General features: G+C 37.7%; 1 protein-coding gene and 1 long non-coding RNA gene across 5 annotated transcripts; one reads left to right on the plus strand and one right to left on the minus strand.

Moving 5' to 3' along the window:
• The first annotated feature begins 7,334 nt into the window (after positions 1 to 7,334).
• LOC136240620 (uncharacterized) lies at positions 7,335 to 10,131 on the plus strand. Of its 2 annotated transcripts, none has more exons than XR_010693909.1 (4): positions 7,335 to 7,452; positions 7,509 to 7,706; positions 9,313 to 9,864; positions 9,910 to 10,131. It is a non-coding gene; the product is annotated as an uncharacterized lncRNA (long non-coding RNA). The 2 variants fall into 2 exon arrangements; XR_010693908.1 differs by having other exon boundaries at positions 7,336 to 7,452; positions 9,313 to 9,830.
• On the minus strand, positions 7,832 to 10,606 carry LOC136240619 (uncharacterized). Of its 3 annotated transcripts, XM_066031632.1 has the most exons (6): positions 9,640 to 10,606; positions 9,038 to 9,590; positions 8,800 to 8,986; positions 8,306 to 8,753; positions 8,101 to 8,249; positions 7,832 to 8,053 (listed from the first exon to the last, which is right to left on the minus strand). In XM_066031632.1, exons 1-4 carry the CDS (start codon positions 9,705 to 9,707, stop codon positions 8,689 to 8,691), a joined length of 873 nt encoding a protein of 290 aa, XP_065887704.1. In that variant the 5' UTR covers positions 9,708 to 10,606; the 3' UTR covers positions 7,832 to 8,053; positions 8,101 to 8,249; positions 8,306 to 8,688. The 3 variants fall into 3 exon arrangements, with proteins under 3 accessions (XP_065887704.1, XP_065887702.1, XP_065887703.1); XM_066031630.1 differs by having other exon boundaries at positions 8,800 to 9,590; XM_066031631.1 differs by having other exon boundaries at positions 8,295 to 8,753; positions 8,800 to 9,590.
• Between the last annotated feature and the right edge of the window lie 3,855 nt (positions 10,607 to 14,461).

Raw genomic sequence — 14,461 nt, forward strand, 5'->3', positions numbered from 1 at the left:
ATACAAATAAACTATGCACACAGGAATCTATCATTCGTAGAGAGTATAAAGCGTAGAACTGCTCTCAAACCAAGAAATCGGTGGTACTTAGTGGACCACAGAAGACACATTATCTCTCAACAACCTAAAGTTTTAGCTCCAATACTTCACATGATGAAAGCATATTATTACAAGAATCATTCTATGTATCAATAAGTGGAAGCGATTTACAAGTCGAAGTATATGGCGTTTACAAGCAGATGAGAGCCTTGTTTTCGCACCAAGCGAAGAAGCCATAGAATGGATATATGATATACCCTCAACCCATGTCTACAGAGAAAAGATAATGTTTGTAACAGGCTGTAAGGTGAATCTAAACAAATTATTGCATGTTGTCAATTTGTGTGTAAAGGTGAGTTACATTCCACCTGAACTGTGTAACAGCAGCTGCTTATTGTTTTCGCTAACAACTCACCTGTTATATTCGATACACTTGGTAAGTTTATTATGGTTTTGCGCATTATCACGATACTATATGTATTTGCTATGGCTTCTTATGCGCGTCATTGCTTTATCGCCACCTTAAGATGCAAATCCTTAACAGAATGAAAATCAAACTATGGTGGAAAAACCGAGCATATGTAAGTACTAGTCTGCAGTTCTTCCTATTTTTTCTGGCAATTCTTTTATTTTAGTGTAGTATGCTCATACTTTGCCAGATATTTTGTACTTTGCTTTGAATTCTAGCACATACAGATCTATGTATTCCAAGACTTTTGTTAGTGAAATCTTAATAAACTTCAGTAATTTTCTGTATACTTAGTCTATGAGACACACAGTTGTCTTGGGGACAGTGAACTGTTATATTTAAATTACTGACATAACGGCCTGTATACTTTATTAAATTTTATAAAGTACAGTTTGTGGGCTATAAGTACAGTTTACATCTCAACAGTAGCTACTGTATAGAAAATATTTGTTGGTCTTGCCCATGCAAAGTTCTATCAATGGTGTTGATATGCTTTTCAGGATATGTAGTTTATTTTGTGGTGACTACTGTTTACAGGAAGAATGATGAGTGATGTAGAAATGATGAAAGAAGAACTACAAGTAAAGAGTCAACAATTAGATGAAAAGGAACAGGAGACAATTTTGTTGAAGGAAGAAATTGAGAGAATGAAAAGAGAACTTATCAAGTTCTCTTGAGGAGACATTAGACAGGTATTATGTTGTTATGTTGGATACTATACAAAGTGTGGTCAAGAGTCTGAGGTCCACTTGAGATCTTGCTCGAGATACTGTAATAAAGCAGTCAACCTAATACAACAGCCATGTTCAGTATTCTAATAGACGGAGTTGGGGTAATGCATTACATTTGTAATGTGTTACATAATATTGCTTTGCAGTAACGAGTAATATAATGTGTTGCATGACAAAGTAATGAGTAATATATAAGAGATGTTACATCCGGAAATTATAATGCATTACTTCTTTTTAATGCACATTATATCTAGCACGTGATTGGTTGTATTTTAGACCGTGAAAGCACTGAAGATGGCCTTACAGGCAATAACAGAGAGCGATAGTGTATGGGGAGTGCCTAACATATGTACTACAACAATTTATGTTTTTGAGGCTAAACTACACCATGCAGAGAAACGCGTGTCACTTGTAGTTGTAGGGGCTTGACCATTTCCCAAGACCATTGGGGCTTGGATAACTGAGGTTCTACTGTATAGCTAGGCTGAGGGTTTACTGCATCTTATAGTTAAAGCACTGCCGCGCATGTGTATGGAAAATACAGCACGAGGGGGCTTGTTAAGAGGCTAATACAGCACAGTGCTGTATTTGCCTCGAGACACCCCCCCCCCCAAGTGCTGTATTTTTTGTATACACAAGCATAGGCGGTGCTTTAAGTGTTTTATTGTACTTCCTGGTCATCTTGCTCAGAGCGATTTTCTTGGGTGCCCAAATTGCTTCAATTTTCGATTATCAGCTAGACTATCAGTAAGTTGTCATATAATCTATTTCTAGTCATAGAATGACTTGCTAGGATTAGTTTGACTAGTTTTAGCATTTGACAGTGTTACGCACGTGATCCATCATGCTGTCTGGGTGGGATTGTTGCTTCAATTTTCCATGTCAGACTATCAGTAAGTGTTCATGTAATCTATTTGTAGTCATAGAACCAACTGGTAGAATTAATCTGGCCAGTGTTAGTGATTTACAATGTCATGCACGTGATTGGCGGTACTTTGATCCTCCCACACTACTTTCAATAACACCCAGTAAAATTTTACACATCAGTATTTGAACTAGTATTGTATACTAGCTTTTAGTCTTAACCAGTGCAGAACTGAGAAGGGCATGTTGGATGATGTAATCATTGTAAAAGATAACCAACTCCATCAGTTGTCCACAGAGAGGGTTCAGCTTGTACAACAACTACACCAGGTTACAAGAGAGAGGAACATGTTAATGTTACAACTAGAAGTGGTTAACAGACAGCACCACATTAAGAGTATAGAGTTTAATGATAACTTGAAGGACCATCGCGAAAAGTCTGTAGCAGGGGCGTAGCCAGCCAATATTTGATGGTTGGGCATAACATCAACTTAACTACACACACAAGAAACATGCTCACTTTTATGTGAGACATTATCAAAGAAAAATTTGAAAAGTGTATGCACACAAGGCCTACCGCTAGTGTAAACAAATGCTGCTTGCATGCATGCAAACATTTACTAGCTAGCTATATGCTATTCTATTAAACTTGTAGGGCAGGCATCCACCGACAATCGTCGTAGCCGAGCATCACGTGACATCAAACTGAGCATCACGTGACATCAAACTGCTGAATCTACAAGAACCAACAATGTAAACAGTTCATCATATATTTACTACAATCAACTGGCAGTATAGCTTACAGACCAACCACCACAACGATATGTAATGCACTTTAAAGTAAACGCCACATGGCCCTAATTTAAGGCCGGGGGCGCTAATTTATGAACTATAATGAGTCTTATCACAAATATCAGCATGCCAAGAATGCTTCATCCCAGACTTATAGCAGCCAATGTACATTTTGCATGAATCTGGTGCCAACCACAACTCGGTTAATCGGTACAAATTGTGCATGTGACAGCGCTGACACTTTATAATGACTTGACCTTTTCTCCATTTCCAGTCGTCTGCCATTATTGTTATCTAGAAGAGTAGGCTTTCCCGTTTTCTTTCATCAGCAGTAAGTTAGGCTATACGGTACTTTCCTTATCAAAAATAATACGCTTGACAAGTCCACTGAAACGAAATCTTTTGCTGCCAGCACCATCCACACTGAATCCTACTGATGACTGTGGCTTAGAGATACGGTACCACAACTATAGTGTACCCCATTTTAAATTTCGAATTTAAATCGCGCCAAGGAGCGTAATTATAGGGACTTCCCAAGGGATTTTCCCGCGTAATGGATCACGTGATACACCATCTATCACGATCCCTTCTTCGAAGTCATGGTTCAACAAATGAGGTACACGTTTACGCTTTACAGTATTAAAGTAGGATTGTTTTGTGTGCTGCTGTGAATCCTCACGTGAATCTTAAGCTACTTGTGATGGTTGGGCAAAAGTTTGTGATGGTTGGGCAAGAAACTGTGATGGTTGGGCAAATGCCCGCCCATGCCCACCCTTGGCTACGCCACTGGTCTGTAGCTCTGAGTCACAACTTGAAAGAGGCATGAAGTAAAGGATCCATTTTCAGAGCTGAGAGGTATAGTCTATAAACTGTTACACTGTAAGAGTGTTGTAGACCGGGATGGGACCTGCTGCTATGTATGTACACAGTAGAATGTAATTATATTGTACTTTACATGGGAGGATCAAAGTGCCAGATCATACTGTCTTTCCTTAAAGTCCTGTGTCTGCTCATACAGTACAGTTATGTGGATACAGTAGGACCTCACATCTTGATTATCAGAACCCTTGATTATCTGAACCCTCGATTATCCAAACAGTACAAGTAACTGCTCTTAGAATATTTTGTCAGGTGAATGTAAGTGTATGTTCTATTAGAGTAGTTGGATGGAACGCTGTATACAAATGAATGGGCTTCATTTATCCAAACAAATTCACTCATCTGAACACTTCTATGATTGAACTGGCAGCAGGTGTTTGGATAATGGAGGTTGTACTGTATAGATAAGTGGAAAATTCAGTACAGTTATGTAAGAAATGCTATGAAAACAACTCTACTCAGAAAGCACGATTGATCATGTGATTGAGCGTGTGTATTCTGCAACTATATATATATATAGATTATATGAAATGAATACTTACCAATAGTCAAAGTTGAAGCGGGTTGGGTACCCTTGAATGCTGTATTACAGTGAACGTACAAGAATAGGCGGTGCTGTAAGCATTATATTGTACTTCCTGGTGGTCTTCCTCATCATCTAGTTTGGAGTATTCATCTTGAGTTGTCTTGACTAATACATTTGCCAAGTGTAACCTCTTGACACACCCCCTCATATATTTTTCATACACACACATACACACACACACACACACACACACACACACACACACACACACACACTGTGTGATGGTGGTTTAACTAATAACTATCATGTAGTAATGGTATAATGTTGATACTGACTGATTTCATATCCACTTGTTCACTAGGGATATCCTAATGAAACATTATAAAGACTTGAGTGTGAACTCACAAGCTGTCAATGACCAACTCAACAACATCACTCACAAGCACAACCAGACTGTACAAGATCTACAATCATCTACACAAAGGTTACTAGTTATAAATGTGTCTAGTTGATGTGTATATCAGTTTATCCACTTGCATGTTGTTTATGGTCAACGTGTCTTTACAAATAACACATAACATATAATAGGAACAAGGCTCTTGAGGAGAAGATGATGGTAATGAATGTACATTATTCTAAAGTGTGTGAGGAAAGAAATGAGCTGCAAATGATGGCAGCAATGAAGTTTGATGATGTCAGACTGAATTCACCTAAAGAGGATGAGTGTTTTGTAACACTGAATAAATCCTTAAAGCAAAGAGATCAACTGATCAGTCAGTTTATTAGTGGTAGAGGTGCACCGATATGGAAATTTTCCAATATACCGATAACCGATATATTGGCTACAAAAATTACCGATTCTGATATTGATACCGATATCTGAAAATAAAAGGTTTTCAGTATGGACACTACAATAAATATTTTAAAATGTGGCAAAAAGCTTAAAAGGTGGTCACTAAAACCTATGTAAAGAAAAAAACAAAGAATTGTGAAAAGGTGATCACAAAAAGGTGTGCAAAAAAGAAGAAAAAAATGACCAATTCAGGATTTGAACCCTGGCCATCATGAAAAACTCTACAACTTGAGCCTCACACTTTAACCATTGTGCTACCAAGTCAACTGTAATGTACTTTTGACAATTTTAGTACTTATGTGTAATATCTGCTAAAAAGTCAACTTTTCACCAATACCGATATCGGTACCGATACCGATATTGATATTGGTGCACCTCTAATTACTGGGGCAATGATAAAGCAGTGACAATAGTCACAGAAGAGAAATGTTTTAGGTGTGTAACTAAACTGATAGTGGAAAGACACAATAATTATGAACAGAAAGAAAAAGAAACCAAACAGTAAAACGATTATCTCCTTCTCCAGCCCCAAAATACTTTTATGTATTTTGACTTGTTTTGGGTTTTTTTGTAAATATAAAACTCCAAAAAAAGACCAAAAAAACTACTTGTAAATTATGTTGTTGTGTGCATACAGTAATTGTGATCATTGTATTTTAATAATATTGTAAAACATGCTGTGGTACAAGTAGTTGAAACACCTTCAAAAAGTTACTACAGAATTTAATTTTTTTTATTTAACGGAATAATACAGTATGATAGTACTGTGTAGTAGGGACCATGAAATAACATCACCCAAAAACCAACCTCAATTTCCCTGATGACGATGAGGCAGAATTGGTTAGGTAAAACTAAGTCCAAACAAGCTTTCAGATTGACCTGAAATGCTTTCAACAAGTTGCTACGGGACTTAAAATTTTTTTATTTTCTACTGACTGACTGACTGATTGAGTAAGTAACTGACTGATGCTTTCAGACAAGCATAATTCAATAACAGCTAAGGCTACGGCTTGATTTTTTCACTGTTCGACATCGCTTCGGCCCGAGAGGTGCCTTTTAGCATACCGCAGTACGTACAACGCATTCTTCATGGACTTACCAGTGTCCTCCTTTGTGTCCCATTCATCTTTGCTGACAGTGAAAAGTGTTGATTTGGTGGTAGCCATGATGGCTTCCCCTCATAATGGAAATCATCCGTATTGTTCATAGTAGCTATTTTGATTGCAAAAAGTACTGAAACAAGTTGGAGTAGTCCATGATATTAAATCACAGTAAAACAATAAGAAGTGTTATATCCCTACTGTGCATTTCCATTATGGTATCTTGAGCACAGTAGGGATTTAGTCCTTGTAGCAGATTGTGTTAGATAAAATAGAGTGGTTAATAGCTACATGCATGTGAAGTGTAGTACTCTATATATATCCTGTACTGTATATATGAAAGAAAAAAACTGATCTAAATGTCTTATTAACTATATATAAGGACGTATTTGAAACTTGACTATTACAGGTTTTTGTAATTGAATTCGGTGACTTTGCAATTGAATTCGTCCCGTTTGCAATTGAGTTCGTCGCTTTTGCAATTGAATTCATCCCGTTTGCAATTGAATTCATCCCGTTTGCAATTGAATTCGTTGCTTTTGCAATTGAATTCATCGCTTTTGCAATTGAATTCGTCGCTTTTGTAGTTAAATTCGTCGCTTTTGTAGTTAAATTCGTCCGTAACAAGAATGGTAGCTGGAGGAAACACGAAAACATGATGTAGCAGCTGCTACAACAACTTGTTCAAGTACAACAGTGGTAAACAACTCTTTATAAGGCAATAATTCTTCCTCTACAACCTATCCAGCAACATTCCAAACTCTACTACGCCATTCGCGATGGGTGTGGTCACTCGCGAGCAAGTTAATTAACTTGTCAGACAGTTATCAACTTCGCGTACTACCAGCTTCAATTACCTTCTAGTGTCTCAAGTGTAACTCTCCAAGGCATAAATAGTTCATCTCTTAAAGGTCATCTCCAGTGGAAATTTTACCTATCAATTTTATTGTTTTGATATGTTTGTATAACCGCAAAATGCACAAAAAAATTTTTTAATATTAACATTGTTGTTATTCAGCGAGATAATAAGCCACAAAGTTGCAAAAACGTCACTTCCGAAGTTGTAACCACAGAACTCGTGACGTAACAACGTGATCCAAGAATTGTTGTGACGCGAGTTGGGTTGAAGAGTAAGGTCTGTGACCATAACTATGAGTAAATAAGCGCTGTGATTCGTCCTCTGATTAGAACTGTAGACGGTAAGAATAGGATGTGGCGTTGCTTACCCACTTACAAATTTTTCTCCTCCGTGAAGCGTGATTCAAGTGCACGAATTGTACAGGTAGTGATCGAGTGTCAGTGAAAATGATGGTCACCGCTCCCACTTTCCATAAGGAATCTTCCCAGTCTAGAGCATAGAAAGGGACTTTGTGATTACTGTGAAGAGTTGCAAAGGCAGTGGCATTGCTCCTATGGCGGAGTATAGACACGGATGAATTAAGGATATGTACTGGTAAGCCATATACATGTACTTTATAAGTGTAGCTACCGGTACATTTGTTATCAGTTGTTCTAGTATCGATTCAGGCAATATATGGCCAGCAGTGCCTTACGAAAAAAAACACCCAATTGCAAATGTAACTTAGAGAAAAAATGTAAGAGATTTCCATTGAGTCTAAATATATCAGTCATTATATCGTGAAAATTCAGGTATTGTGTCTTTGTCTGGATGCATATACTGGCTTGCTAAATGAGGAGGGGCTTTAGGTAACTGAGGTGGCTTTCTGTGCGACCCTTTATCTTCCTCTGCATTTGTTAAACATAGTTGTATTGCTTTCACCATCAATTCATTTGCATAGTCTGTAATGAGTATGTAACAAACAAGATGAACACTTTGACCAACTTACTGTAAGTTTTCGGCACTGGGACTACTTTGGGTGTGCATTCCCCTTGCTTCGATTTTGGAAAAGTTAGTCGTCTCCGCTCTTTGCCATCTCTTGTGAATGCCTGTGGCCTCTTATAATTTTCATTAAAATGCATTGCAGCAATCAATAACCTGTGATATTTATCACTTCAATTTCACTGTATATATACCATATACCTGTTCTTTACCTGCAATGCATTCCATGATAACAAAAAGCCATCAGTTTAGGAGCAAAGTGGTTGATTACACTGTGATAGCTCTCAACGCTGCTGGTCTGTTGGCTAGGGGAGAGCTTTTTAATATCATATATTAATCGAGGGTTTCCAATGATATCACTGAGTTTCTCCCATGCTTTAGTATCGGTTATACATGTGCAAGGTTGAGTCTAGTTTTGTTTAATTGCCTTTACCTGGTACAAACCACTTTTTACACCTATTGCCCAGGTCATTAGTGTGGTAACAGTCTTCATGTTCATCACACAAATGATTCATCAAGGACTTCCAACGAACTGTCATTTCATTACCACTTGTAGCTGATGCTGCACACCAGTACATATGATTGGTAATACTTTTTATCCATTCATTAATAAGTTCGCAGTCCTTGTATTTTGCTGCCTGTTTAATTTCTTCTTTACCCCTATACATAATAAATTACATACAATTCTCCAGAGCAACTACCTTACCTTTTGACACATGCCACACATCATAGCGATGTTCAATGTCTGGGTACTGCTTACTGATAAACTTGTCAATTTGCTTATGCCTATCAGTAACCAATGTGCCCACTTGCAAAGACTTAGCATCTAAGAATTTAAGAGCCCTGGATAGTCCCTCTTTCTCCATGTGATTGCTAGATGTTACTTGATTACTCTGGGAACATATCCAATCACATATGATATAAAAACAGTGTGCAAATTTTACCTGGACTAGTTCCATGTGAATAATTTTGTTGCTATCAAAATCAATAAGACTGTAAGAGCCGTACTTTGCTGAGTGTCCAGGGCTGTCAGCTCTCCCATCACCTCCTATAGACAGGGCAGTACCACGACTTCTGCACTCTGCCAACAGCTTTGTTTGATGGCTTTCCCATACTGAAACCACTGCAGGATAAAGGTAAGCTGTCTGGTGGTTGTAGAGGGTACTATCACAAATACATGCTATTCGCATCTCATTCATTAGCTGCAATATTTTTCCAGGAGTACTACCACTGAAGAGAATGGCAGCAGAAAGCATCACATTTCCAGCTGGTGTATCCTTGATCATTGGTTGACTCATCCATATCCTTTTGTGGCCACAATGGGAACAGAGCTGTTTTACACAGATAAATGTTCCCTTGGGTTGTGAGATGGTACCATTGCATATGTTGTGGCATGATGTACATGATGTGAATAGCTCCAATAGTGATGACTTAAAGACTATGTACTTTATCTCATCTAGTGTTGATCCTGGATCTATTTGCTGCTCAATTTCATCACTAAGGTGTGGATGTAATTACTAAAGGTGTGAGACTACTGTTTGCTTACTCTGTTGTGGTATCATCCTGTGTGGTCTGAAATGATGAGTCTAGATCAGTTTCCTCATGATCACCCATGTCAGTGTCTTCTGGATCAGTGGTAAATGACTCCTCAAGGGCATTTGGTACCTTTGAAAGTTTCTTCAGTGGTGGAGCAGCCAAGAGGTTACATTGTACCCCTATAGAATCCACGCCAGGCAGGTGCGTAACAGTCACAGGACCTAAGATTGATGTGGTTAGGTTTGCCGTTATATTTTTACATCATTACTTTTGTGTGCAGGTGGCTCAAGTGTTGAGGACAGCTGGATCGATGAAGACTGTGCATCTACACTTAACAACTGAGTCGATGAAGACTGTACACTTGACAACTGGGTCAATGAAGGTTGTGCACCTAGACTTGCTTCCAGTTCTTCTGTTGTTGGAGTTGTTGACATAGCTTCATAAACTAGCTATATTTTATTATGTTAAAATTACATTGACATGGTGTGTATAAATTACTACATTATTTGCTTACCGCTTTTCGCTGATGCTTTTCAGCAGCTGGTCTGGGTGGTGGAGTACTGGAATAGCAGAAACTTCCGTGCACAGGTCGTGGAAATATTGTTGGGACAGCATTAGGTTTTAATCGCTTCTTTATTGGCAATCCCATTTCTTCGTGATACCGTGGACCTTCGATAGCAAAGCATTCAGGCTCGAAATGCTTAGAACAGAGCAGTGAGGTGGGTGTCGGGCCATCCCAATCCTTTCGCTGGCGTTTCACGGCCCTAGTCCATTTAGATCGAACGCCTTCGTCACAGGGCCAACCATGAAGGCTATACCCCATTCCGCTGACCGTGTTGCAATCAGCAGCTACACACTTACTTGGCATTACTGGAGAACAGATGTATATCTAAGAATCGAAACAAAGATTACTTTACCATAGGTAAAGAGAACATTATTATAAAGCGTTGCACACCCGTGATTTAGATCACGATGTAACGTATAGTGATGCTACTTCCAGAATAAAACCGCAACTTCATAGATCGTGAGCTGCTAGCTATATAATACACGTTATGTTAAAACAATACACACCACTCTTCATTATTATCAATAAGGAGTGTTTTAAGCAAAAACAAATTTTCCATTGGAGATGACCTTTAATGAACGGGTTGGCTTCTTGAAGCTGTTTTATTTATGACGAATTGTAATGTAAACGCGACGAATTCTATTGCAAAACCGACTAATTCAACTGCAAAACCGACGAATTCAATTGCAAAACTGACGAATTCAATTGCAAACGGGACAAATTCAATTGCAATACCGACGAATCAATTGCAAACGGGACGAATTCAATTGCAAAGGCGACGAATTCAATTGCAAAAACCTGTATTACAATGAGGTCTTAATTTGTAAAGAGGTGTATGGTCTTGCTAAGGAGTACATATGCCATGAAGAAACTATGGGGGATTTGATAAACTTCACATAATAAGAGTTTCATACATGTATGCAGTTAGTTCACAGTGAGTGACGCTCAGGTGTCATTTTTAAAAACTATCACCTAGGAGATGCGCATAATATATATTAAATTTTAATCAACAAACATATTTAGCTTAATTCCAGTTGGATATGTACCTTTGTTATCTGAATACTATTTAATTAGTAATAGATACAAATGTGAGTAAGCATTAACATTGATAAGCAATAACATGTTGACTAGCTGGTCTATTACAGGTTGACAATTACCGAAAGTTTCAACCCAAGTATTGTTAGCTAAATATTCATCATCATCACAGTACTGTTACTAGAGCCAGTGTCAACTGTGGTGTGGCCTCAATTACGCTACCCAGACAATAAGACATGCACCTATTCAAATATTTTAATGCATGCTTCTTCAAAGACTTTCCTGGAATACTCTGTGTTTGAGGAGCTGATAGGCTGTTGTATATAGCAGAGTGTAACCTATTTCATGCAGTGCAGGCTATATACTGTAGTGTTTTATACTGCTATAGTTCACAAGAAGTTCGAAGGTAATTAAACAATATAAAACACATATAGTTATAACTACACTACTGTAGCTAAGACTGAAAAAAATTTGAGGAGTCCATGGTCTACATGCACCCCTCCAGAACCAGCAACATGCCTGCTTTATCAGGAATACTTCTGAAATACTAATTAATATTTACTGTATACAGAGGCACACATTTACAATGAAATGAATAAACCAAAGTCTAGTAAAAAAAATCTGAAAAAATGTGTATAGCTCAGGGGTGGATCCAGAGTCTGGAAAGAGGGGGGGCACCTTGCTGAAAAAAAGTTGAAGAGCAAAAAAAAAAAAAGGTCACAACAATAATAGCTAGTTATCCTTTACCAAATATATTATATCACGTATGTTATGTAAAATAAAATCCTATTTATAGCTTCATAAGTAAGCTACACTGCCTCATGAACATTGTGACTGCTTTATTAGAGTAATTGACTGCTCTATTAGAGTATCTCGATCTTGTATGCAATTTCTTGAAGGGGGGGGGGGGGGGGGGGGGCATTTGCCCCAAATGCCCCATCCTGGATCTGCCATTGTAGCTGTAGGAATAATATAACAACAAAAAATCAAAGCAGCAGGTCTACATGCTACAGTGTAGTCAAAAACAAACATCAAAATAATTGCTAGCCTATACATATTATAAGAAAAAGTTTTATCTGTTCAAAGCATTATAAAGGTACACAAGTAAGTGCATGTTCTGTGCATTAACAACTACACCATCAGTTATCTGAATAATCCAAGAGAGATTCTTGCAGCATAGAAAACTTTGATTCATCTGCTTCAATGTTATTGCTACTCCTACAAAACACAGATTTTCTTGAATATGCATGTGCTGTATATAGTGGACTACTTCAGTATATGTGACCTAATTTGGGAAAACCATTGATCTATGCACATCAATAGACTGTGGGATATGCATTTCAATCCAGTATAGCTTGGGAAGGACAAAAGCTACTAGTTTGAAGTTTTCACTGTGAATGCAGCCAGCCATTACAATTCAATCCATAGAGAGTTTTTCACAACGGTATCTGTAACGCAAGCACATCACCATGGATGGTGGTGGGGGTGATGGTGGGCAGATATAAGAACAGAAAATGGCCGAGTGGGTACTATGGTGTCTCCAGCCTTAATATTGGGCTCTAGATCTCAAGACCGCCTGTGTCACTGAGAAATAAAGAAATGTATGTAGAAAGTATCTGGACAACTCTCCAAGGCTACCCATGTGTCTAGTCTCGTGTTTCAGCTGGACAGTGACATTGCAAGGTGCCAGAGCATTCCGGCCAGTGGTGGCTGGCACACGTCTCTAGAAATCCACTCGTGAAAAGCAGCCTGATCAAACCAGAGGCTTGGCTGTGGTGCAAATGTGTAGAGAGTATTGGTGTGGCTATCCATTGATGGTGAAAAGTGAACTTCACCAGTGTGTGCATAGATCGATGATTTTCAAAAATTTGGTCACATATATGGGAACATATTACATACATAAATGAGAGATCAGTTTATATTACAGTAAAAATTAAGCAGGCTAAAAAAGAACCAATGCATTGGCTGCATACAACTAGTAAACAAAAATATATAAATTAAAAATGAAGTATAGATGCAAGCAATAAGACTAATGAGACAAGAGACGAATGAGGGTACTTATATTACATAGCATTGTGGGAAAATCCCTACATTGGCATGTTATAACAATTATTTTGTTCAATGCCTAAGTAGGTATTTTCCCACAGAGTTATGTTGCAATACCATCATTCATTGAACTCTTTCCTCACTAGTTTTTACTGTTTAGATCCCTACTTTATTTTTTAAATTAACAATTTTTTATATACCACTGTTGTTTTGTTATAGCAACCAAACACGGCTGTTGTATCAGGGTGACTGGTTTAATAGAGTATTTAGATGTTTAGCAAAAAAAAAAGAACCACTGATCACGTGTAGAGGTTATTATTGACATGCAATGTAACACATAAATTATTTTAGCTTTCATTTGAAATTCAGGTTAAGTTTACTAATGAAGGTTTACATATGTATACAATTTGTGCAGTAGGTACCTTAAGCTTATTTCATTCAATCCATCAGCTTCATTCTTTCCATATTTATGAAACAATTTTTCTCTGATGATGTTCCTGCCAATCAATTTGAAAACAGCGATAAAGAGATATAGCAACAAAGGTGATAATACCAAAACTATTGCAAGTCCCTCAACTGTAGATGACAAAGAATCTGAGAAAGCATTTAAACTGACCACCAACACCAGTGTAAGTAAAAAGATTCCATCCAACACATTAAGAAATCTGTTTCTGTATGGTTGAAACCAAAAGTGAATCATAGCGATGATGATACAAGCTGTTTGTAGGTAAAACAACATGTTGTCATAGTTACTGTTACCAACATATACTATTAAGATGATCACTTGTCGACATATTAGGTAATATGCAGCAAACCAATGATATTTGTCCTTGAAGCATCCTTGAAACTGATCCAAAATTGGTTTGATTCTGGTCAATGTGATTTTCTTTCTTATTAGTGGCTCAAACAATAATAATAAAAGTAGACCAATTAGCAATGCCTCACAGAACAATGCTACAATAGCATACACTAAATGACGATCAGTAAAATATTTGATTTCTGGAGATAAAAATGTACGAGTCTCATCAATATCTGTAAAAGGCAGTGGCCTCAATAACCGGAGTGATGTGGAAGCCAAAGAAGTATAGGATAGTAGTATTAGAAGGCATATCACATGGATCGCACATCGACTAATAAATTGAGCAATCCTCATAGAATATCTTGCAGCTGTAACCAGAGTCAGTGT

This window comes from Dysidea avara, chromosome 12 (assembly GCF_963678975.1).
Source record: "Dysidea avara chromosome 12, odDysAvar1.4, whole genome shotgun sequence".
Taxonomy (NCBI): domain Eukaryota; kingdom Metazoa; phylum Porifera; class Demospongiae; order Dictyoceratida; family Dysideidae; genus Dysidea; species Dysidea avara.